The 21,716-nt window shown below is 41.6% G+C and overlaps 2 protein-coding genes across 6 annotated transcripts in view; both read right to left on the bottom strand.

The window, feature by feature from the left end:
• Positions 1-29: 29 nt before the first annotated feature.
• On the bottom strand, positions 30-15,089 carry arhgef18a (rho/rac guanine nucleotide exchange factor (GEF) 18a). 5 transcript variants are annotated; one of them, XM_020112472.2, is made up of 21 exons: positions 14,987-15,089; positions 10,833-10,884; positions 10,168-10,296; positions 9,543-9,655; positions 8,937-9,077; positions 8,031-8,281; positions 7,222-7,347; positions 6,880-6,997; positions 6,491-6,742; positions 5,943-6,019; positions 5,236-5,417; positions 4,866-4,921; positions 4,234-4,413; positions 3,863-4,006; positions 3,530-3,660; positions 3,381-3,446; positions 3,247-3,294; positions 2,631-3,119; positions 2,232-2,541; positions 1,489-1,593; positions 30-1,357 (listed from the first exon to the last, which is right to left on the bottom strand). In XM_020112472.2, exons 3-21 carry the CDS (start codon positions 10,230-10,232, stop codon positions 1,203-1,205), a joined length of 3,009 nt encoding a protein of 1,002 aa, XP_019968031.2. In that variant the 5' UTR covers positions 10,233-10,296; positions 10,833-10,884; positions 14,987-15,089; the 3' UTR covers positions 30-1,202. The 5 variants fall into 5 exon arrangements, with proteins under 5 accessions (XP_019968031.2, XP_019968023.2, XP_019968051.2 ...); XM_020112464.2 differs by lacking the exon at positions 14,987-15,089 and adding an exon at positions 14,790-14,936; XM_020112492.2 differs by lacking the exon at positions 14,987-15,089 and adding an exon at positions 14,790-14,935 and having other exon boundaries at positions 3,545-3,660.
• Positions 15,090-16,949: 1,860 nt separating this feature from the next.
• Positions 16,950-21,716, bottom strand: part of insra (insulin receptor a) — a 46,084-nt gene continuing 41,317 nt past the window's right edge. Inside the window, exons 16-21 of the mRNA XM_020108928.2 lie at positions 21,455-21,684; positions 21,012-21,122; positions 20,026-20,185; positions 19,421-19,550; positions 18,803-18,937; positions 16,950-18,602 (exon numbers count right to left, since the gene is read on the bottom strand). Of these exons, the coding sequence (XP_019964487.1) occupies positions 18,245-18,602; positions 18,803-18,937; positions 19,421-19,550; positions 20,026-20,185; positions 21,012-21,122; positions 21,455-21,684 (1,124 nt within the window). The 3' untranslated portion in view covers positions 16,950-18,244. The remainder of the gene's footprint in view (positions 18,603-18,802; positions 18,938-19,420; positions 19,551-20,025; positions 20,186-21,011; positions 21,123-21,454; positions 21,685-21,716) is intronic.

Genomic DNA, 21,716 nt, shown 5'->3' with positions numbered 1-21,716 from the left:
ATGAAGTAAATCCACAAAAACACTGGAAGTTGTCGCCATCCCCTTCTTTTTATTCTGTGACTTAGTTGGGATTTGGGGGATGATGAGGTGACAGCGGTCAGTGCGTCACCACAGAAAATTATCAACAAAGTTAATGTTAAATGATGTCGGGACATTGTTTAAAGGTTCAGTGTGTAGAATTTAGTGACATCTAGTGGTGTAGTTGCATATAGCAGCTGAAAACCCCTCACCTCACCCTCCACTTCCAAACATGACAGAGAACCTGTGGTAGACTTCAGTCGTCATAAAAACTCAAAAGGTTTTTAGTTTGTCCAGTTTGGACGACTGTAAAAAAATCATGGCGGCCTCCGTAGAGAGGACCCGCTACCGATGTAAAAAAAAGGAAATATAAACGGCTCATTCTAGAATAAAGAAAACAACAATTACAATTTAGATGAAACAGTGAAAACATCACTAGGATTATTTTATATTCAATTTTTGCTGATAGATCCCTTTCACCTAAATCTTACACACTGAACCTTGAACAGTCGTCTGGTTGTGAACCTGAAACTCTCCTGCTAACGCTCTCACTGTGTCCACTCAGGAAACAAACTCACAAACTCCTCCTTCACTTTTCTTCATTTATACAAAGTATAACTTTACAACCAGACTCCAGCTTTTTACACAAACCCTGTTAATTTACCATCAAACGTCAAAGTGTTTTGATTCTTTCTGAAACTAAATTACGTGCTTGGCACTTCAGATCTAAACAGATGTAAACTTATTGAGTCTATAGCTTCTTCACATCGTATTCGTCATTCATTAAATTAAAAAGAAAAGCGTATAAGTTAAGACACGAGTGCTAAAAGGTTACAGACCGACCTACTTTCATTTAAAATAAAAAAAATGATAAAAAGATACTTAGGAAAGTTTCAGCAACAGCTTTAAAAAAAAAAATCATAAAATTGTTCCTGAATGTACAATTGGGCCTCTGTTTTTTTTTCTTCTTCTAATAAACCATGTCCATCATATTTCTCTTTTCAATGTTCAGCTGATTCTTCTCGTGTCCAGTGACTGGCCTCTTCGTACTGGTCACATGTGGACACAAGATCCTGAAGTCACATAAAGTTTCTTTTCACAGCTCCATCGTTCTTTCCATGATTTTTTTTTTCATGTCTTTATCCTGGACGAGCCCTCGGCTCCACTCTTTCTGTGGTTTGTGATTAAAGGAAGATCACCTTCTCTTTGCCTGCTTCAAGAACCTCTTTGGGGAAAGGAGGTGGTGCTGGAGGAGGACCATCGCTGCTGCTCTTCTTCTGTGTGCTGAACGACTGAGACGTCTTCACATTGTGTCCAGATCCTGGAGGTTTGAAGGTGTCTGAAGGGACGAGGAAAAAAATTAGGAGAGCTACAGTACGTGCCTGTGGAATAACAGCAAAGTGAGAGGGTTTCAATCATCTGGCGTTTGTGTTTTTGATGTTATGACTGATGTTTCTCTACAGTCTGTACCCGACTGGTAGATTCTCTGAGGGCTGGCGGTCCTCATGGCTCTCATGCTGCCTCCTTCCTTCCCCGTCACTCGGATGGGCAGCACCTGGTTCACATCTATAGAGGCTGTAGATGTACAAAGACATATTTTATTCATTTCCTGTTTATTCATGATACATTTTTGACGTGGTTTTAAAATCCCATGCGATGATGTTACATAAACACCAACAAGAATTGGAGGTATTTGAATTTTACAGCTGTTTTGAGCTAGCTAAATGCTATTTATGGTGCTAACAACTGGGCCACAACTCCACTGCTGATAAACAATGACTGAGACATTAAGTTTTTTCTCTAGTTTGCCTTTCATGAAGAATTTAAAACACCAGCATTGGGCTGCAACACTATAAGCTCTTGAATCTCGTTGACGTCAGCATCTTATACATGTACTGTATGACAACTGGTTTTCATCCTGAGATATTTCCTGTGTTACAAACATCAACACAATCACTTGCTATGATTTTTTTTCTATCTAACTATGAGGCTGGCACGAAAAGTTCCAGAAAACGTCCAAAGCAACTAAGTCGGACACGGCTTTCTTACATAAAGCCCCAATATCAGCAGACTGTTTAAATGGATAAATGGTAAAGACCAGATTTGTCTGAAGAACATTAGAAACATAAAGGAAAACAAGGAGAAAATACACAAATGTCCGAAGTAAACTTGATGCTTGTACTATGAAGACATAATGTTGACTGTGTGTTGACCTGCGCTGTGTGTTCTCTGGTGAGACCCTTTGCTCTTGGAGCCCTTGTCCTTCCCCTTGGACAGAGTGGCCAGCTTGGTGGGGATCTGCTGCTGCACGACGGGGGGTTTGAGCACCTGGTTGGTGGTGCTGATCAGGTGGATGGGCAGCTCCGATTTGGCTGCTTGGGGGTTGATGCTCCCTTTGCGCGGGGGAACCTTTGGAGGAACTTCCATGGGACTGGAGGCGAGCAAGATGCTGGGCTTTGGAGTCAGGGTCACACGCCCACTTCCGTTCAATATGCTTCTGAATGACGGGTAACTGTAGAGACCCTGGTGTTGGAAAGAGAAAATGAATAAGTGAACTCGTCTCACCTTTGACTTCTAATATTGATAAATATTCAGAGAATCTGATTTTTTACTTGTGCGGGATCATCATAGTGTCCTGAGTATGGAAGCTGCGTTAACTTTGACTTCAACTTCTCCTGAAACTGCTCCAAACGCTCCCTCTCCTGTGTCAGACGCTCGCGCTCCTTTTCCACTGATTGCGTCGACTCCCTCAGCCGCTCCAGGTCCTGCTGGTAGTTCTCCCACTGCCTCTCCAGCTCGCCCTTCTCCCCACTCAGCTTCTCCTCCCACTTGCTGCACTCCTCCTCCCTCTGCTGCAGCTGATCCTCCAGAGCCTCAATCTGAATCCTTTGCCGCTCCCTGTCCTTCTCCCAACGCTGCTGCTCCTCTCGATGCTGCGTCTGCAGCTTGTGCAGGTTGGCGAGCTCCTCCCTCTGCTTCTCCAGGCTGCGCTGTTTCTCCCGCTCAAGCAGCACGTTGCTGTAATGGCGAGAGGGCTGCTGGCTGTTTGACTGAAAAACACGCTGCAGCTCAAGCTGGCTGGTCTGTTGCGCTATGATTGCCTGCATATTGAATATAAACAAACATAAGAAAACTTGTGATATTATTTTCAGAAATGCAAACATTTAACGTCATGAAGACAGCCAAGAGCAAAATATCATGTCACTACTGTTTTTAGCAGTGTGTTACCTGTAAGCTGTGGAGCATCTGTGCAAGTGATATGACCCTGTCACACACCTACAAAAGTATAAGAGTAAGTGACATACATCAGCATGGATACAGATTGAAGAGAAGAAACTTAATTAAAGTATTAGAAGAGTTACCTCTGCTCCAGGGAAGTGACTGGACACTGAGTTCAAGTCTGGCTCAGGGAGTGTGTCGTCATCAGCCTGGAATGAAATTAAAACAGGAATCATAAATACTTCTTTTTTTTTTTTAATCACCAAATGGAGGCATGGTTGAGATTGTTTACTCTTGTCTCCCTCACAGACTGTTCCAGGCCTTCAGAGTACAGGATTTCCTGGAGCTGAGGAGTGCTGCTGCTGCGATTGACGTACACAGCACTGCCCTCTGCGCTGCCAGGCCTCTCAGCCACATCTCCACCTGAGGATAGTACACCACACACATCCAAAGTCGCTCAACTCAATCACAACATCTGTGCGTTATTATTTACACAATAATGTATAACTACCAGCGCTCTCTCTCTACCTTGAAATATTAGGATTTGTTCTCATTAAATTATGATTTTGTTCTTGTTAATATAGACCTAACATCATTATTAATAAAAGAACTTAACACAACGCACTGTTCATGATGTCTGCATAGGAGTCGCCGTCGCCGGCTGCAAAGGTCTCGGCCCGCCTCAGGAGCCCTCCCTGCATCTTACTCTCGTCTACTGGAGGGTTTGGGTCTTTTATTCTTGAGCAGAGCAGGTTCTGCAGGTTTTCCACTAGAAGACAAAAGAAAAAGCTTCTTAATCTCTTCTTGAAAAGACATTGTCAGTGCTCTGAGTCATGACTTGATGAGGAGGAAAAACTGACGTGAGAACATTTTACTGTAACTTCAGGTTTTCACGGCTACTCAATGCAAAAACACCTGATGCTTAAAAAACCGCCTCATTGTTACAGCCATGAGAAACAAAACGAGCTAGAGTAGAAACTAATGTCTCTTCCTTACCCTCATGAATGGCTCCTTTGAGGAGCATCTCTCCCTGCTGCAGGTCAGTAGCATCTCCTCGGAGCAGCAGGCCTTTGTGTGGTGTTTCCTGCTCCATCACACTCTCAAACAGAGCAGCGAAGATCTGCTGCTTCGCTGCCAGACTCTGTGTTATCTGCTCATCCCTCTCCTTCAGAGCATCTAAACAGCAACAGTGTGAAATAAAGCAATAAACATAAAGTAGTTAGCGCAGGTGTTGTCTTTCCTTCTGTGTGGAACTGGAATACATTATGGTTCCTACACTGCCAGGGTGTAAAAGGTTATAGTATGAACTTCAGATACTTTGATTACCTCGAAATTCTAATGGTCAAGTTTCTTTTCCTTTATGAGCCAACAACTAACATTTCTTCAATCTCACTTCGATAACTTAAAAAAACTTACTCACATACATGAAAATAAAGAGACATTCAGAATAACTTTATTACAGTTCTTAATTGAAAGGTTGTTTCCTCCAAACAAAGGCTGTTTCATTAAGGCTTGATACTTTAAAACTTCAAAAACTTTAAACTAATCACATGTGAATGTAAATTTGAGTAATTTCTTATTTTGACTTCAACATTTTCCTAAACTTCTCCCCAGAGAAAAAGGCTTACCTTGACAATGCTGCAGTTTAGCGATCAGTTCACGGTGCTGCTCCTCCTGTGGATAACTGGATAACACCGACATTTGACTCAGTACTGTCTAATATAAATAATAAATAAAACATCAAAATCACATTTAGTTTTCTCATAATCTAACCGGCAGTGAGGATAAAGCTTTAAATGACCACAAGACCCTGACTGATGAGGTCAGAGGAATCTGAGTGATTTACTATTTGAACAGGGTCTGATGCGCTTATTTTGTTCTTCTATTGGTAGATGTATTAAACAAGTACTGCAACTGTTCCATCAAACATTCACAGTCAGTTTTGTTTTCCCAATAAATCTCAGCCAGCTCTCCTCTGCCTAGAATCTCTCAGCTTACTGTTCCACAGCTTCACGTATGAGTGTCATCCAGGTGATGCGTTCATCTCTGGAGCCTGTGTGGATCTCGTACATCTCTGGCACGCTGGAGTTGCAGGCACTGATAAGAAACATGGCTTTGTCTTCATGGGCCACTTCCCTGATGATCAGCCCATGAAGGGAGATTATGGATGGTTTGTTTTCCTGCATGAGTCACAACGACAAATAAAAGGTTAATATTCAAACAGTCATCATGATCTGCCCCGGTCGGCCGGGATTAAAAGATTATCAACCTTGAACAATCACTATTTATTTTTAGCGCATCATGGAATGTCCAGGAGCTTAGACACATTATTAACGAGAATTACCAACTCAAGTCGCAGGAAATATGGTCACACGTCCCCTTCTACTCCTCAGTTATGGAGTTAAATAATGACCAGAGAGGTGCTTTTGCAGAATAATATGATGTCACAGAGAAATAAAACTTTCACATTTCATATTTGTCTGTAAATGTCATAATTAGTACATTATTCTTCAGGTTATGGTCTAAAACGTGTTTTGTTAAGTCAGTGTGACAAAATCGAATCAGTTTTTTCAAAATGGGAGGTATGGACAACCTGAATCCAGAACCCCTGTAAAAACTATAAAAGGGGGTGGGGGAGTATAAAACAAATAAACAGTGTTTGATATTGATGTTTAGATATTTAAATATGTTTTGACTGAGCTCACCACAGCAGCAAACAGAAACTTCTGATCCTTCTCCTGTAAGAGGAGGAGCACGTCTGACAGCAGCACAGCAAGGATCTCTGCAGGGGAAGAGTCAAGCTGCTTATTATCAAAACACAACCGCTCAATGTTCTGACTCAAGCTACTGTACAGAGAAAGATGAAAGAGACATGTCTGACTTTTACGTTTTGTGCGACTGTTCATCTTTGAAATTTAAGAGATGACATTAAAATATGCTGCTACACAACTGGTTCTGTCAATCTTCCAGCTTTCACAAAAGCAATTTGGCCCATTTAACATTCTACTAGAAGACAAAAGGACAGAAGTAGACCTGTCAACCCATTAACAAACACTGAGCAACCAAAAAATTAAAGCGAAAATATCTAATTTGTGATTTGGCAATAATCTAATTACTAAACATAATTGCTCCAACATTGAGAGCAGCACTTTGACAGAATTTATTTCCTTGCAATCCAGACAAATAGTAACAAAACCCTTGAAAAAGTAATGTTCATCAATTGAGCCACAATGACAAGAGACTCTCCACACACCTTTCTGTCTACCAGAGGTCTTCCAGGTGATGGTGCCCTCGTGCAGCAGCGTCCTGTCTCCCTGGATCAGATCGTCTCTGCGGAACACTCTACCGTTCTTCAGTCGACCCTGAGATTTTGTGTCCAGACGCAGGATGATGTCCCTCAGACGAGCAGCTTTCTCGTATTCGCTCACCTGAGCGTCCACCTGGAAGATGGTGTCTTTGATTCGCACTAAACCTTGTACCAGAGACTTGCACTCTTCTGTGTCAGCTGCAAGGAGCATGAAATAGTTATAATAGGACCATTTCAAACTGAATCTGTGTTGCGGGAGAAGGTGGCCAAAACGACTAACAAGACAAACGACTACAACCAAATGTAGACGAGCCACATGTGCGATGAGATTTTACCTTCACTGTTTTGTATGATTCGCTCCACCAGGACAGGATATTTTGTGATGCGTTGAGTCACCAATAAAAAACATTCAGGGATTCCCAACCTTCGCACCAGAGGAAGTTGACCTAATTTCTGTAAGATATAAAAAAGAAAAGATTACTGAAGTAGCACTTAGGACTATTCTGATATTTTCTTTATTTGCTGTTTTGAGTGGAAGCATCACAGACTAGTTTTGCAGGTTGATATGATCACGGGTGTTTGTGCTGCTTCTTAAATACTACACTGATGCTCAGACACATTTAGCCTCCCTGTGTCTTGAAGGGCAACACGTCCATGAAAAGAAAGGAGATTCTTACCCTGATAAGAATCTGCAGCTTCTTGTTGTTTTGCAGCTGCTCTTTGTAAAAGCTGATGGCTTCTTTTTGATGGCTGCAGAAAATACTGTAACACTCCATCATCCCATCTCCCAGTTGATCTGAAAACTGTCCAGTTACAGAAATATCAAGTAAATGCACGGCAGCGAAGAGAGGCAGATTCTTAGAGATAATACGATATAATTAGATGTCAGTAGTTTACATCCAGATTATGATACAGTCAAGACCAGAACAGTTTCATTTGTTCTTTAAGTGTCGAAGAGAAAGGGCCAAACCGATGATCTGAAAACACAGTGCTTCCAGACGCAGAGGCATAAACACTGAACCCTCTCTTCATGTGCAGCTCTGAACGCGAGGCTCCGACTCACAGCAGAAGCTCTGCTGCCTCTGTGCATTCAGGATATTGACTACAGAGGAAAAATGCTTCTCGAGGAATGTGATGCCTGTGACCCAGCATCATTCCTGGGCTTATGGACCATACCCATCCATCTGGAGTCCCTTACAGAGCGTTTTAGGCATTCTAAGCCATTCCTATGAACACGTGCAGACAACACATGCAAAGCGAGTGACGAGGGGTGGATAAAAAAAGAGAGGTGTGCTAAGCAGGAAAAACAAGTGTATTATAAACACAATCATTTATTCCTGAATAAAGCCGAGATCTTTAATGATTGTTGAACCCTTTGTCTGACCTTTGACCAATATTAACAATGTCAGAGCTGCATGTCAGATCTTTACAACATCCTCTGTAACGTTGTTCTTTCAGGAATTTCCTTAAAGTTACTCTAACCTACCTGTGAGATGAGGATGTCCCCGAGCTGTGTGATTTGGTAGCTGTTTGCGTCGCCTTCCTCCAGACTTTGGCTTTGGCGAGCTTTGAGGCAATTGAGGAAGTGCTGATGGAAACTGAGGAGGGAGTCCACTCCGGGGAAGAGCCACTCAAGTCTGGCTTCATCGATCAGGTGAGACTGCCTCAACTCGTGCATGTAGACGTAGAGGAGGATTTTTAAGGTGCGCACATGGTGCATCTCCGTCTGCATCAACTCTAGGGAATCGACAGAGGACACTAGTCTGAAAGAAGTCTGTGTCGAGTGCCTGACACTAAGAACATGTATCTGGGTTACAGTGGCAACAACATTTGTAAACAAAGCAAAGTCAAAGCCAGGAAATACAGAATCTTCTCAGGTGAGCTTACGTAAGACAAAACACAATTGCTGCCGCCACTTATCATAGCATTAGTGTTTAGGGTTAGGGTTATGATGAATGTTTCCCAAATGTCAGCGGGCCGTTTGATGGGAAACATTCATCATCGTCATAATTACAGACACCAACTATCTTCTTAAACGGAACAATTACTGTGTACTCTGCAGTCAGTAAGCACAGATTCATCATTTCCAGTGGATGATATGTCATGAAAAAGTTCTGTCTGTATGAACACACACTTTCTGAAACAAAATCAAATTTCACATTTGGATTTGGGGCAATTATATTAAAATGGAACTCAGTAGAGCACACAGAACTACTACGTCCCAACAGTCCCTGTGAATTGAATCAAGCTGCACCAAATTGCGAACACAAATTTTTTCATTAAGACCCATGAATTATTCTTTTAAAAATTGGTGAAAATGTAAAAAAAAAAAAAAAAAGGTTCTCGTACTGTTACAGTTTATTTAAGCAGAGAACGAGATGGTTCTGCCTACCATAGATGACATCCTGTCTATTAACAGCCTCTTTGTTCAGGGCCTTCAGGTAGTTCTGATCCACGGCCACACTCCAGGACTCCGCCTCCAGGTTCTGGGCATCGAACTCAAGCTCACTTCGCAGCCGAGCATAATGGGAATCTGAGTACATAGACAGTCACACTTGTGTCATCAAAACAGGGTTTGTGCTCTCAGATCTTATGAAAATGGGGGAAAAGTCTGGTCTACCATAGCTGCTCTTAAAAGAGGAATTGAACCATTACAAACATGTTATTACAATAATGACACTGCAGCATTAAACACAGGTCTTTGTCTATTTTGGACAAAAATATGATGAAATAAAAATATATTATTTCTATCCTCATGTTGTATAATCATATATCATCTGTAATATTCTTTGATGACAATATCACTATCATATCAATTATCAGACCATTAGTTAATAAACAAAGTGACTAAACATGTATCTTTGTACGATGTCACATAAGAAGAGGATTAAACCTCACAAAAATAAAGACAAGGCCAAATTCAAACTTCAATGAGCTGTTATCGTGACAGAAGCTACAAGGAGCTTTCAGCAGCTCCTCATCCCAGCAGACAGCTGACCTTCTAGGTTGATGGGTTCAGCAAAGGAGGAAGTCAGTGACTGCCCGTCCTCGGAGAGGGGGAGAGGCTTCAACCGCAGGCCGTCGGCGTCATCCATCTGCACGGGATCAGATCTAGTTGGTATGTGATGAGATAAGGTTCAACAGGTAAATCAAAATGTGATGTCAGTGCTAAAACATTCACACACACAACTTAGTCTATAAGTGTGTGTGTGTGTGTGTGTGTGTGTGTGTGGGCATTCAGTATCATTGCTCAATTCAAGATTTGGAGCTTCCATTAGACATAGATAACTTTTTATATTTTTGAGCCAAAACTCAAAATGACCTTTGCAGTAACTTTCTCAAGCAAGGTTGAAGAAGTTATGACAATAAATTAAGAAAAGCATGAAAATGATGTTAAATACCTAGTAGCATAAAGCAACATGAAATCAAAAGGATTCCCACCCCCACAAAAAGCCTGACTCAGACAGATTGTATACGACGCATCTCTCTCAGGTCTGAAATGAACCTGGAAACAGTTTCATGTACGAGGCAAAGTTAAATTCAGACACTGTCGGTCGTAATGTTAATGTGACACATGATGTGAAGATGATGGAAATCAATTCTTAAAATACACGTTCACAGACCTGGCACTTGTGCTGTAAGAAGAGGAAGCAGGCTGAGGACTGGACTTTTTTGGGGTGACAGTCATGCCTGGACTGAGGAAGTTAGCGGCGTGGCCATCGGAGGCCGAGGCAGAGACACGTTCATCAGCACTGAGAGATAGAGAAACAACAAAGAGTCTAAGAGATGACAAGTGCAGAGCAAAGAATACCCTGGAAGTAAGTCTGTGGGAGAGATGAGCCTCCCTACGGCTTTCTAACTTCGCACAACATTTACATGCACAGAAAAATGTATAGAACACACCAGAGGAAAGGGTTAAACTGAAAAAACATGAACTGTCTCCTTTAAATGAACTTTTTATTGGTTTCCTTTGTCTTTGTATGAAATGCACAAATTCATTGACTTGACTTTTCATTCTACGTGGATGAGGAGTTTAAAAAACATCGAGACACTGTGACAATATGCAGCAATGAGCAACTTTTCAAATATACAATACAACACAACACGAGCTGTGTTTCAGTGTTGTGAATTACTTCAGATGAAGCTGCATTAGTGTGTATAACATGACCTAAAATGTTTTGTACAACAAGATGACACGGTGTGACTTAAGGTCAAAACAGAGATCGCTCTGTGCTACACTGAAAAATTAAGAGACCGTGTTCTTCCACAGAAAATGCAACAAACTTACCTTTATTATTGTAGCTGAAGCCTCACAAATCTTCAAACAGAGAAGCTACCTACTGAAGACAAGAGGAGAAGAAGTCAATATTATGTTCAGTAATGCTGAAGCCAAACAAAAGGCTGTTACTAAACTAATCGGGCCCTGTGGAGAGGGAACTGGTTTGGCAAAATGTCACAGCACAGCTCAGGTCAGACCAGCTCTCAGGCGGCAGAGCACAGGAGCTGCACTATGACAACAACTATGATCCGAGTTATTTTTTACAGTTACACAAGTTAATGAGGTGTTTGAGAAAAGGAAATGTGGATCCATGTATGTGCAAAGAGATGTAACGTGAGATGAATGTGGCCAAGCTCTTATCTCCTCAGTTTTTATTTCCCCTGGACTCTCGAGATGCTCATCTCTGCAGCGTGAGGTGTGAAAATGTTGACGGACTCCATAATAACCCAAAGACTGACAAATCCTTTTGAATGTGGCTTTTAATTTGAAGTGTTTCTTGTGTCTCTGTTCAAAAGCTAATCATCTCCTCCACTTTGTCTGAGAATGAGTCACCTTTGTTGTGACTTGATATGTCTTCCACAGTTTCCTCGTGACATTGGAAAATAATTATAAATAGGAAAGAAATCCTACTAAACCGGTGGATAAAAACAGAAGAGGAAGTTGCAGAAAACGACTGCCATTGATGCTTTTATCTCACAGTCTGATTGAATTTTATATCCAACAGAGTCTATCCCAGTGTTTGCACAGTGCTCCACACTGACCTTCCTCTCTATGTGTATAAAAGTGTGTGTGTGTGTGTGTTTGCACATGCTAATGGGCCTGATGGTCAATGAGACTGACCCGTCTGTGTACAGAGGCTCCACCTGATTCAGCTGCAGCAGCAACGTTAGTGGAAAAATCAGAGGAGAGGAGGAGAAGAGGTTTTTGTTACTGTGGGTGGTAACAGAAATCACCCTGAACAAATATACATCAACAATGCACAGCAGGAAATGTTTAAACCTACAACAACACAGGACATAATCCCAAAGGCTCAAGAGTTGACAAACTGCATTCTATTGATTTTGATCATTTTCAAAGTGGATTGAGTTCTACAATAAAAGCAGCAGTTGTTTAAAGACACACCTAAAACACACATGACTGTTTGACTAGAGACAAGGTTGTGACACAAACTCCCACAGGAGCTGAGCTGCATGCCTCTGGCTCACCTGTGTGACACACAATCACACTGCTGTGTCTGGTAAAGGCATCGCCAAAAGAAATACTTCCTGCTGTCGTATTGTAAAAGTAAATTACTGAAGGATAATCACACAGTCTATATTACAGTACTGCACCACAGAAATCACATATTTCCCATTACTATCTTCTATGTCTGCATTTAGAGATAGAAATGACTTTATGCTTTATAAATATAAAAAGTACACAAATAGTATTTAAATATAAAAAGTATATACTGATTTGTATATAATATAAATGCAGTTTCTACATCAATACGTTTCTAAGTGATGTAAACAAACAGCGACAAAACACCTTTACATCACCATATGCGTTGCACGTTTCCCCGGGGCTTGGTGTCATATTTCTTTCTTTAAAGACTTGTTTCTAAGCTTCGTGGTATGCTATTAGCCAAAGTGCGGTTGTATGGCTCTGCCCCTTGTGAGTGGCAGCCACACCTCACATGATTCACACTGGGTGGAAAGGGAAACACAGCAGCATGAAATACGGGTCATTCCCTAAAGAGACAAAACAAGACCAGCAAGTCTGCCAAGTATCCTGCAGAGGACAGAGCGATAGGGGACAACACAGACTAAATGCTGTGTTTGTGGAAAGAAGCTTCACTGGCCCTGATCACTTTTAACTGTTAAGTGAGAGGTGAGATGTTCCGGCATGACCAGGCACAGTGAAAGGCCCCGACAGTCCTCAACCAACCAGACCATCGATGGTTAACAACCGTGAAACTGTAGCCATTAGCATGAGGAAGCTGTAAGAGCAGACACAAAGAAACCAAAGTGATCTGTTTTGCTTGCGTCTCATTAACCCAGAGGACCGTACTCGTCTTTGCGTCATTGCAGAGGTATCGTTTATCAATAATAGATTTTAAAAAACCCAGATGACTGAGCTGGGTTCCTCGTTACTGCAGCAGGTTTCACACACTTTCAACAACACACATTTAGTTACTGATTTACTTCAAGGTACAGGTTGTGTTTTTATCTGTCATGCTGTAAACGCATGCCAATGTGTTTCTGTCAACAGGAGAATCCAACCTTCACTAAATCCTCAATGTGAACTAAAAGTTAATCTGCTTTTAGTCATTACTCTCAACTAACAGCTCAGCTCCTCTCTCACACTTCAACACATTTAAATCCCATCTTCCTCTGCTCACACACCATCTACACAACTTTGCTCAGTGACTACACCTCATCAGACAGTCCCTTCCACTTTACACTTCATTTATCTAAAGACTTCCACTTCTGCCGACACTTCCAGCTCTACTCATCACTTACGCCCCATCGACTTCAATTCCATTCAGTGCTTGAACTTCGGCTGATTCTTCAGCTTTAATCAGAGCTTAGGTGAAAGTCAACTCAGCAAACGACATTTTAACCTCTGCTGCCACTTTAACTTCAATCAGGGGCGGGTTAGTAGAAAATGGGTCCCTCACCCCACCTATGTAGGAGGACCCCTGTACTTGAGCTGTTTTCAGACATGCACTGAACTCTGGACCAGAAATTCCTTCTGACATTTTGCTGAACTTTTCCCGTCAGTCCCCTCGAGTGAGCCCCTGTGAGAAAAAGCAGGGAAATGTCCAAAGCATTCACAGTGAGGAAGACACAAGAGTTTTTGACAATGAGGGCTAACGCCAGCGCTGATGTGCTGTAAACAACATGTGACATCCGCAGCAGAATTCATAAATAAAGTCTGTCCTCACCCTCACATGAACGTTCTGGGATATTTTCCTAAACAACAACCTCCTGCTGTATCCTTCATATGCATGGATGTCATTTCGGAAATGGTCTGGACAGAATTTTCCGGAGTTCATGTCTGGAAACAGCTAACATCTTTGCCTCTGTTTGAGGTTATCTGTTTGTTAATGTTTTGTTCTCTTGATATTTTCCATCTCTCCCAGGTTGTCTCTTGCATCTGTAGTTGTTCTGTGTCTCTTTAGTTGATTTCCTTCTATGTGTAATTGGTTTTTTTGGGAGTTGTTTGACTTTCATAGAAGAAATATAGAAAACAATCCAGATCCATCATATATAACATTTTGCTCCTCCAGATGTTTTAAATGCAGATTTTTTGCATTTTCTTGGTTTTATACATATATACACAAATATATATTATTTCACAACAGCGTCCGACTTCAATATTAAAAAGGCAATTTGAACAATAAAGGTTTATTTTCAATTCCTCACATTTAACACCCAACATTGTTTGCGTCACTTCATGTTGTGTAGCAGCTTTAACCTTTGAAAGTTTCATAAAACTTTAAAATCACATTTACCTCAAAGACACAACACCAGAAACAGAACACAGCCATTTAAGCAGACGACACCAGCTGCTCTCTAGTGTGATGGTGAGAGTTTCACTGAGCTGAAATCCAAGTCAAGCTTATTTGTGTTGCACTTTTCATACAAGTGAAAACTCAATGTGCTTAAAACAAGGATGAGAAGTGGCAACGTGCATTAAGGACCAGATACAGTGATGATAAACATGATCACAACAAGCAGGCGCCAGAAATACACACGATATAAGAACGATTTCAAATAACAGGCTTGTTTTCAGTGAACATGTCGAAGTGTAAAACGTAGAAGAAGAATGCGTGTAAGAGGAGACAGGTGCCAACAGGTGTGTTAGCTCGATGCTACATGAAGCTAACGTCGCGTTTACCGACTTTGGTGTCTTCGAACACGAGGCTGAGAGACAGAGGAGACAGAGAGGACAGAGAGACAGAGAGACAGAGAGGACACCAACCTGTGCTGGAGGCTCACAGGTGGAAGGAGAAGCAGCGTCACTCGTTTCAATCAGTAAACACCTGTTGATCTACAATGATGACGAGCTGCGCTTTATTCTCCATTAACGACACCAGAGAGAGAGAGAGAGAGAGAGAGAGAGAGAGAGAGAGAGAGAGAGAGAGAGAGAGAGAGAAACACAACGAGTTCAAGTCTCACCTGGTGTCGAGCTCAAACCCCAGACTGAGAATAAAGAGCTGCAGCTCAGTGTTCAGGTGAAGAGAGGGAGGGGGGAGACTGAGAGAGAGAGAGAGGGGGGGGGGGGGGAGAATGAGAGAGAGAGAGAGAAGGAGGGAGGGGGGAGACTGAGAGACAGTGGCAGGTGCTTGTCAGATAGAGAGAGGATGAATAAACCAATCACTGCAGCCTCTTCTGGAGGAGCCCCGCCTTCCTTCCCTCCCTCCCTCCTTCATTCCTTCCCTCCCTCCTTCCTTCCTTCCTTCCCTCCTTCCCTCTGAGCATTGTGGGAATCATTGGGTTGAGTGCAACACGTCCAGAGACAACAAACTCTGTCCTCACGTGAGTTCAGACATGTCTCTTGTGTCTCACCTGCATGTTCAGAGCTGGCTCCAAATCCAAACACTTATAAAGATGCACTGTCTCAAACCTGTTGATATATATTCAGATGTTGTCGTGCAATCATTGTGTTCATGGATGAAATGATATAAAAGTAAAGCATAATATCCAGGGACTCTGGTAAATCCGCCCCTGGTCATATCAACGGATGGAGGAATGAACTGAAGACATTGTCTCAAAGGTACGAAGGACAAAAGACTGAATCTTTTCTTTACTCGACTTGTTTGAGCTGCTTGAGAAAGACTCTGTTTATTTGATTTGTGTTAGTCTGTCCTTAATACTCCAACATATGAGTTTATATAAGTTGATATATTCTTCCTGTGACACAGGACTGAAGTTCTGATCTCTACATTAAAACAAACATGTTGATTAAACTGAGCAAAGTACAAATGAGTTCCACAATGGGTGACGCCATCTGCTGGAGAAGATTATGTGACACAGTCAAAAGATCCAGGACAGTGTGGAGGACATCTTGTGCTGAGGAGGTCACAATACTTTAAAACACTGACATGAACTCGTTCACACGTGGATCCTAATGCAGGTTCTACTTTGTGAAGCTGACACACCTCGGATATTTGCAGCAGGGGTCATGGACATCTTGAAATAAAAGTTAAATTAAACTAATATAAAATATGAAATAAAAAAATAACAAAGATGCACAAAGCTGAGGAGGGAGGATGGGCTGAAAAGAATAATAACACCCCCCCATACACCTCAGAACAAGTGTACATTTATACCAGACTCTTTCATAATTAGGTTTCTATTTTATTAGTAGTATTTTTAGGTGTGTCTTAAAACACTTATATGCAAGAGTGGTCACATACTGGGTAATGTCCATTCCACTGCTGTCCAGTAGGTGGCGTCATTGCTCCACAGACCTTAGTGAGAGTTCAGGTTTGAGTAGCGAGTCAAACTGATACTTGGGTTTGATCCAGGGAGGAAATAATCAGAAAATAAACCCTATAAAACTGCAACTTGCATTCACAACATTTCATCCAATTGATTCTAATTTCAGCCTGAAACGTTATAAATCAATTTTTTTGTTTATTATGATAGAACGTTGCTGTATTTTGTGTTATTTAGATTTTTATTTATGTTTCTTTATATTTAAAATGATTACATTTCCGTTTGTTTGTTCGGAATTACCTGTAATTCCATTTCATTAACTTTTATTTCCTCTGTCTAGTGTACAGTTTTGTTTTCATTGTTATCACGGAAACAGACCATTTGATTACGTCCATACTGTCGAGGCTTTTCTGTCATGTTATATAAAAATAATCCTGATATTCATTCTTATATTTATATTTATGTCAGTTTTGCCTTTTTCCTTTCCAGCATCTGAAAAGTTAATGAACTGATATTTTTGTTAAACCCGTTGAATTAAAGCTCAAACATTACACTTCACAGTCACATCTGAATGGCTTCTTTTCAAATGCATTGTGTTGGTGTACAGGGAGAAATTAACAATAGCTATGTCACCGTCCAAATTCTTACGAACCCGACTGAATGCACATAGAAACACAGACGTACTGGCAGAGCCGCTTCATGAATGCACCTTGCTGCAATATTTACAGCACTATTTTATTTGATCTCGATATGATGGGCAGACATCTTAAGCTGAAGACGCCAAACGCTTCTTCTCCTGGGCATCGCATAGCAAAAAAGACCAAGTGCTGTTGGTTGATCATGAGTCCGAAAAACAAAAATAAAGCTAATTAGTAATTAGTATGATTTTCTGGATTAGAAAAAATAAACATAAGAGACTAACATGTAAAAACATTTTCTATGACCGGAAATACCTCAAGAATGACAACATATCGGCTATGTACAAAAACATCAATAATATATTTATATATATATTTCATCTTCTATACCCACTAAAATATACCAAAGAAGCAGCTATTGGTCAATCTGAGGAACTCGTTCGCCAACATGTTTTTGAAAACGGTTTAAATATCCTTCAGCTGTAAATGTGAAAACTCAAAAAAAAGGGGGAAAAAAGGGGGAAAAATTAAAAATGAAGACAGGTAAATAAATAAAAAAAAATAACCCAACAAAAGTCCTGTGTTTATCCTGGGAGCCATTTTGGAATACTGCAGAGTGTGAGGAGGTAAGCCACTTCAACCAGCTTCTCCAGTGGATCAGAGTTTGTTCGAGGATGGACCGTCTTCGACCATCCGACACTAAAGTTTCCAAAGTCTTTTCATTTTCAGTTCGTCATCCACTTGTGTACAAAGATTCACAAACAGGTCCAAGACAACTGATGTAGGCCACAGACAAAATAGAAGGGCACTTTTTTTTCAAGACTTAGCGATCTGGGATTGAACCCTTGTGTTGAATCGGGGGGGGGGGGAGGGGGACACAGTCTGGACTCAGGGAGGAACAGTGGGTTTAGCAGCCTTCTTGTTTGTCAAGAGTTTGTTTCACAGTTGAATCCATTATCCGCCCAGTTGAGCACAAACTTGGCAATATATATATATATAAATATACATACATACATATATATATATATATATATATATACATATACATATACACATATACACATATATATATATATATATATATATACACACATACTGTATGAACTACAATCATTAACAAGAAAGACATGGGAGCTTCATCCTTAAATACAAAAGAGTGTCTTCTGCTGTCCGTTTGAGAACTTGCTGTAGTATGTGTTTGTGGCATCTGAGGAGAAAAATAAGGTCCTGAGATTTGCACTGAGCGGCTTCTGAGGAGAGTGTGATAAAAGTGGGATCTTTATAAAATGACAACAAAGGACAAAAATATATTCAAATCTATAGCATCGATGTGTTTGCGTGGGATGTGTGTAGTATGTTAGGAGGGGCTGGACCGCGGTAGGCCCAGTATTCGTCCATTGGTCTTTCCCCCGTTCATGTGTGTGAAGGGGATGTGGTGCTCCTCATAACTGCCCCTCAGCCCCATGGAAGAGCCCTCGTCCCTGTCCAAACACTGCTCCCTCTGGGAGTAGGACGACGGGTCCAGCGGGATGCTCTCCATGTTTTCCATGTCCAGGTCAAAGTCCTCGCTCTCGGGCGGCTTGTTCTCCTCACTGTAGAAGAAAGAGAGCTCCTGGAAGGAAGGGTGCAGGTCCTCCCGCAGCATTTCAATGATCTCCTGGAAGGCGGGCCGCATCTTGGGGTTGTACTGCCAACACATCTGCATCAGGTTGTGTCTGTGTGAAGATACAGGGAGACCATGGTGCAATGATACTTGTGTCCAGATCTTAATTTGTGGTATCATGACATACTTCTTTTTTGTTCAGTGCAGCTCTGATTTATGACTTTGTAAATAAACAGTTTTAACTCAATTATCTAGATATCACAACTCATACTTTCCAGTCCATATGTAATACAGCGTTGCTTTTATACTTACATTCTGTCCGCGCAGTTGTCTGGTCGGTCCAGGTAGCCTCCGTCCATGACAAACTTGAGGACCTGCTCGTTGGACAGGCCCTGGTACGGCTGCTCGGCCAGCGTGCTGATCTCCCACAGCACAACCCCAAACGACCTGGCAAACAGGCGGAGGAAAGAAAACAACAGCGACACAGGAAGAATGAGGACAAGCCAATTAGAAACCTGACAGAGTGGATCTGTCTGCACACCGAGGGCAGAAGCAGCGGTGGCGGATGCTGGTAAACAAGGTCGGACGGAAAGCAGGTTAGCTGCACACAAGTGTTCTGGTCTCACATTTAATATTTGTAATGTGTTTACTCTTTGTTATTCTCGTCTGGACTCAGGAGGAAATTAATCAACTGTGGTGGAGGAGTTTGTTTAGTTCATCAACTTATCACAAAAACACAGAAAAGACATTCAAACCACGATCTATGAGAAACCATTAAATTAAAGACGAAACCTGATTTCTTTAACACTTCATTTAAAGGCTGCTGCACAACATTTCTCTGACTTTTGAGACAATACTTGACACCGACTTTTATATATTACATTTTATCTACAGCACATAAACAAACGCAACACGAGAAGAGTCACTGACCAGCAGTCTGAATGTGCAGTGAAGACTCCGTCCTTCAGAGACTCAGGTGCCATCCACCTGACGGGCAGAAGACCCTTCCCTCCTTTGCGGTAGTAGTCGGTCTCATAGATGTCTCTTGTCATACCAAAGTCTGGGAAGAGAAAAATTGAATTATAAATTAGGTTAGTTACAGTCAAGCTCATGTATTAGTGATGTGTTGTATTTGAACATGTCTTATTTAAAACCCGCTCCCCTGCAGCTCACTGTGCCAGCGATGTGTTTGAAATGTCTTTGAATTTATTGCTGTTTTTTTTCATCTTCTTATCGTCTCACTAAGCAAATCACTCCTGATGCTGAATACACATTTAGTTTCACTTGAACGTTGTTGTTGTTGAGATTAGGGACGACCTGCTCCACCTGCTGAGCCACAGTTGACCCGCATCTATGGATTATAACAGCCACATACAAACCTAATACAGCAGATTATATAAGTAGATAATTACTGGCAAATTATAAAATGATTACACAGGGAAAATGGAAGGGGAAGATACAGACACAGCGTTCAGGCTACGTTAACAATAATAATTTGAAATCTCCAGTGTCTGTTGTGGTTAATAGAAACATACCTCCTATTTTGACGGTTAGATCGTTAGCCACCATGCAGTTCCTGGCCGCCAGGTCCCTGTGGACAAATTTCTTGGCGTTAAGGTAAGCCATGCCGTCTGCGATCTCAGCGGCCATTTGGATCATCTCCTTCAGAGTGGGCGGTGGACGCCCCGGGTTGTTCTGAGGGAGAAGAAGAAGAAGAAACTTTTAATTCTGACTGACATATTTCTAACATTTTTTCTTGTGTGTGAAGATTTTGTGTTGATTGTGATACCATGTGTAGATAATTATTCTTATTTCTGCCCCACAACATGAAACATGAAAAAAAACTTTGGTATATGATAATGAAAATTTGATCATCACACACGATTGTACAAAACAGCTCAATCTGGCTCTTATTCTGGTTAAAGTGACATCAGTATAGTTACAGTGTCCAAAAGGTGACAGTTAAATAAACCTTCCGATTATACAGAAAAATATTTAAAGCAATTTGTGGAAATATACTGAGGTACTGTATATGTACAGGTAAACCAGGTTTCGGGAAATAGACAGCCCCTTGTGACTGTGATCACATTTTTTAAATGTGATTCTCAACATCGGAAATGTCAACAATTAATGTGCAAACTGATGATTAATCCAAACACTGATAAAATCCAGTTGTTCTGTATTTGTACATCTGTGCCGAGTGTTCAGCTCGGACAGCAGCTGTTCAAATCACCTTTCACAAAGTGTCAAAGTACATGCTAACTGTCAATAAGAGCAGCAGAGGATCCTGGGTTGAGAAACATGTGTAAAGTAAAACATATATGTGAGCAGCATGTACATGTCTAAACCACCGACGGTTCAGTGGCCCGGATTTGATTTATGTTGAAGGAGTTCCTCTGACAGATATAGATCAAATGTTTCTGCAGGTGTACTGTGGATCAGTCCAACCTAACACTAATATAAACATAACTCTAACACTTAAAATGAACTTTGTGGGGGGCGAGTCTTGTAATCTCATTACTTCAGCATCAGGCCGCAGAGAGCGCAGGAAGCTCTTCAGGTCTCCGTGGGTCATCAGCTCCATCACCACCAGTGTGGGCTGGCCCTTAGAGACGACACCCAGCAGACGCACCTGGGAGACAGAGATGAGGGGGTATTTGTTTCAATACAGTCGGCTTTGCTCACATTATGCAACCATGAGAACTGCCACAAGGTGAAGCAGCTGCTCTCCGCACAGTTAATGCAGGAGAGGTGTGGTGTTTGCACATGATGGTACATTTTGTTCATACTATTCTAGATCCAGAACTGCGTCTAATCATTGACAGACACTTAAAAATACTGGTGGGATCCATTCATTCACACCGTGTCCAGCACTTTTACACAGTCTGTCATTTATCAAAACTCATAATCAGAATTCTTCATGGAAAATAGATTTCTCTTGCAGAAGGTGTCGCCTCGTCTTACCACATGGTGGCAACTGAAGGCCTTCATGACAGAAGCTTCGTTCAGGAACTCGATCCTCTCCCTCAGGCTGGCTGACTCGTTCACCGTCTTCACGGCTACGCGTGTTTCTGACTCGCCCTTTATGATGTCCTTGGCGTTGCCCTCATAGACCATGCCAAATGTACCCTGACCCAGTTCCCTCAAAATGGCGATCTTCTCTCTGGCCACCTCCCACTCGTCCTCCTCGTACACTGCAAACACATTTCCACAAATATATTACACG

This window comes from Paralichthys olivaceus, chromosome 16 (genome assembly GCF_024713975.1).
Source record: "Paralichthys olivaceus isolate ysfri-2021 chromosome 16, ASM2471397v2, whole genome shotgun sequence".
Taxonomy (NCBI): domain Eukaryota; kingdom Metazoa; phylum Chordata; class Actinopteri; order Pleuronectiformes; family Paralichthyidae; genus Paralichthys; species Paralichthys olivaceus.
This window is presented reverse-complemented; position numbering and strand designations above follow the sequence as displayed.

Excerpts from the sequence above, each read along its gene's own strand:
- arhgef18a (XM_020112472.2), bottom strand. The coding sequence starts at position 10,232 with ATGACTGTCACCCCAAAAAAGTCCAGTCCTCAGCCTGCTTCCTCTTCT. Across the intron at positions 6,998-7,221 it reads AGCTGCAGATTCTTATCAGG|AAATTAGGTCAACTTCCTCT; the intron begins GTAAGAATCTCC and ends TATATCTTACAG. Across the intron at positions 4,007-4,233 it reads CAAAGGAGCCATTCATGAGG|TGGAAAACCTGCAGAACCTG; the intron begins GTAAGGAAGAGA and ends TTTGTCTTCTAG.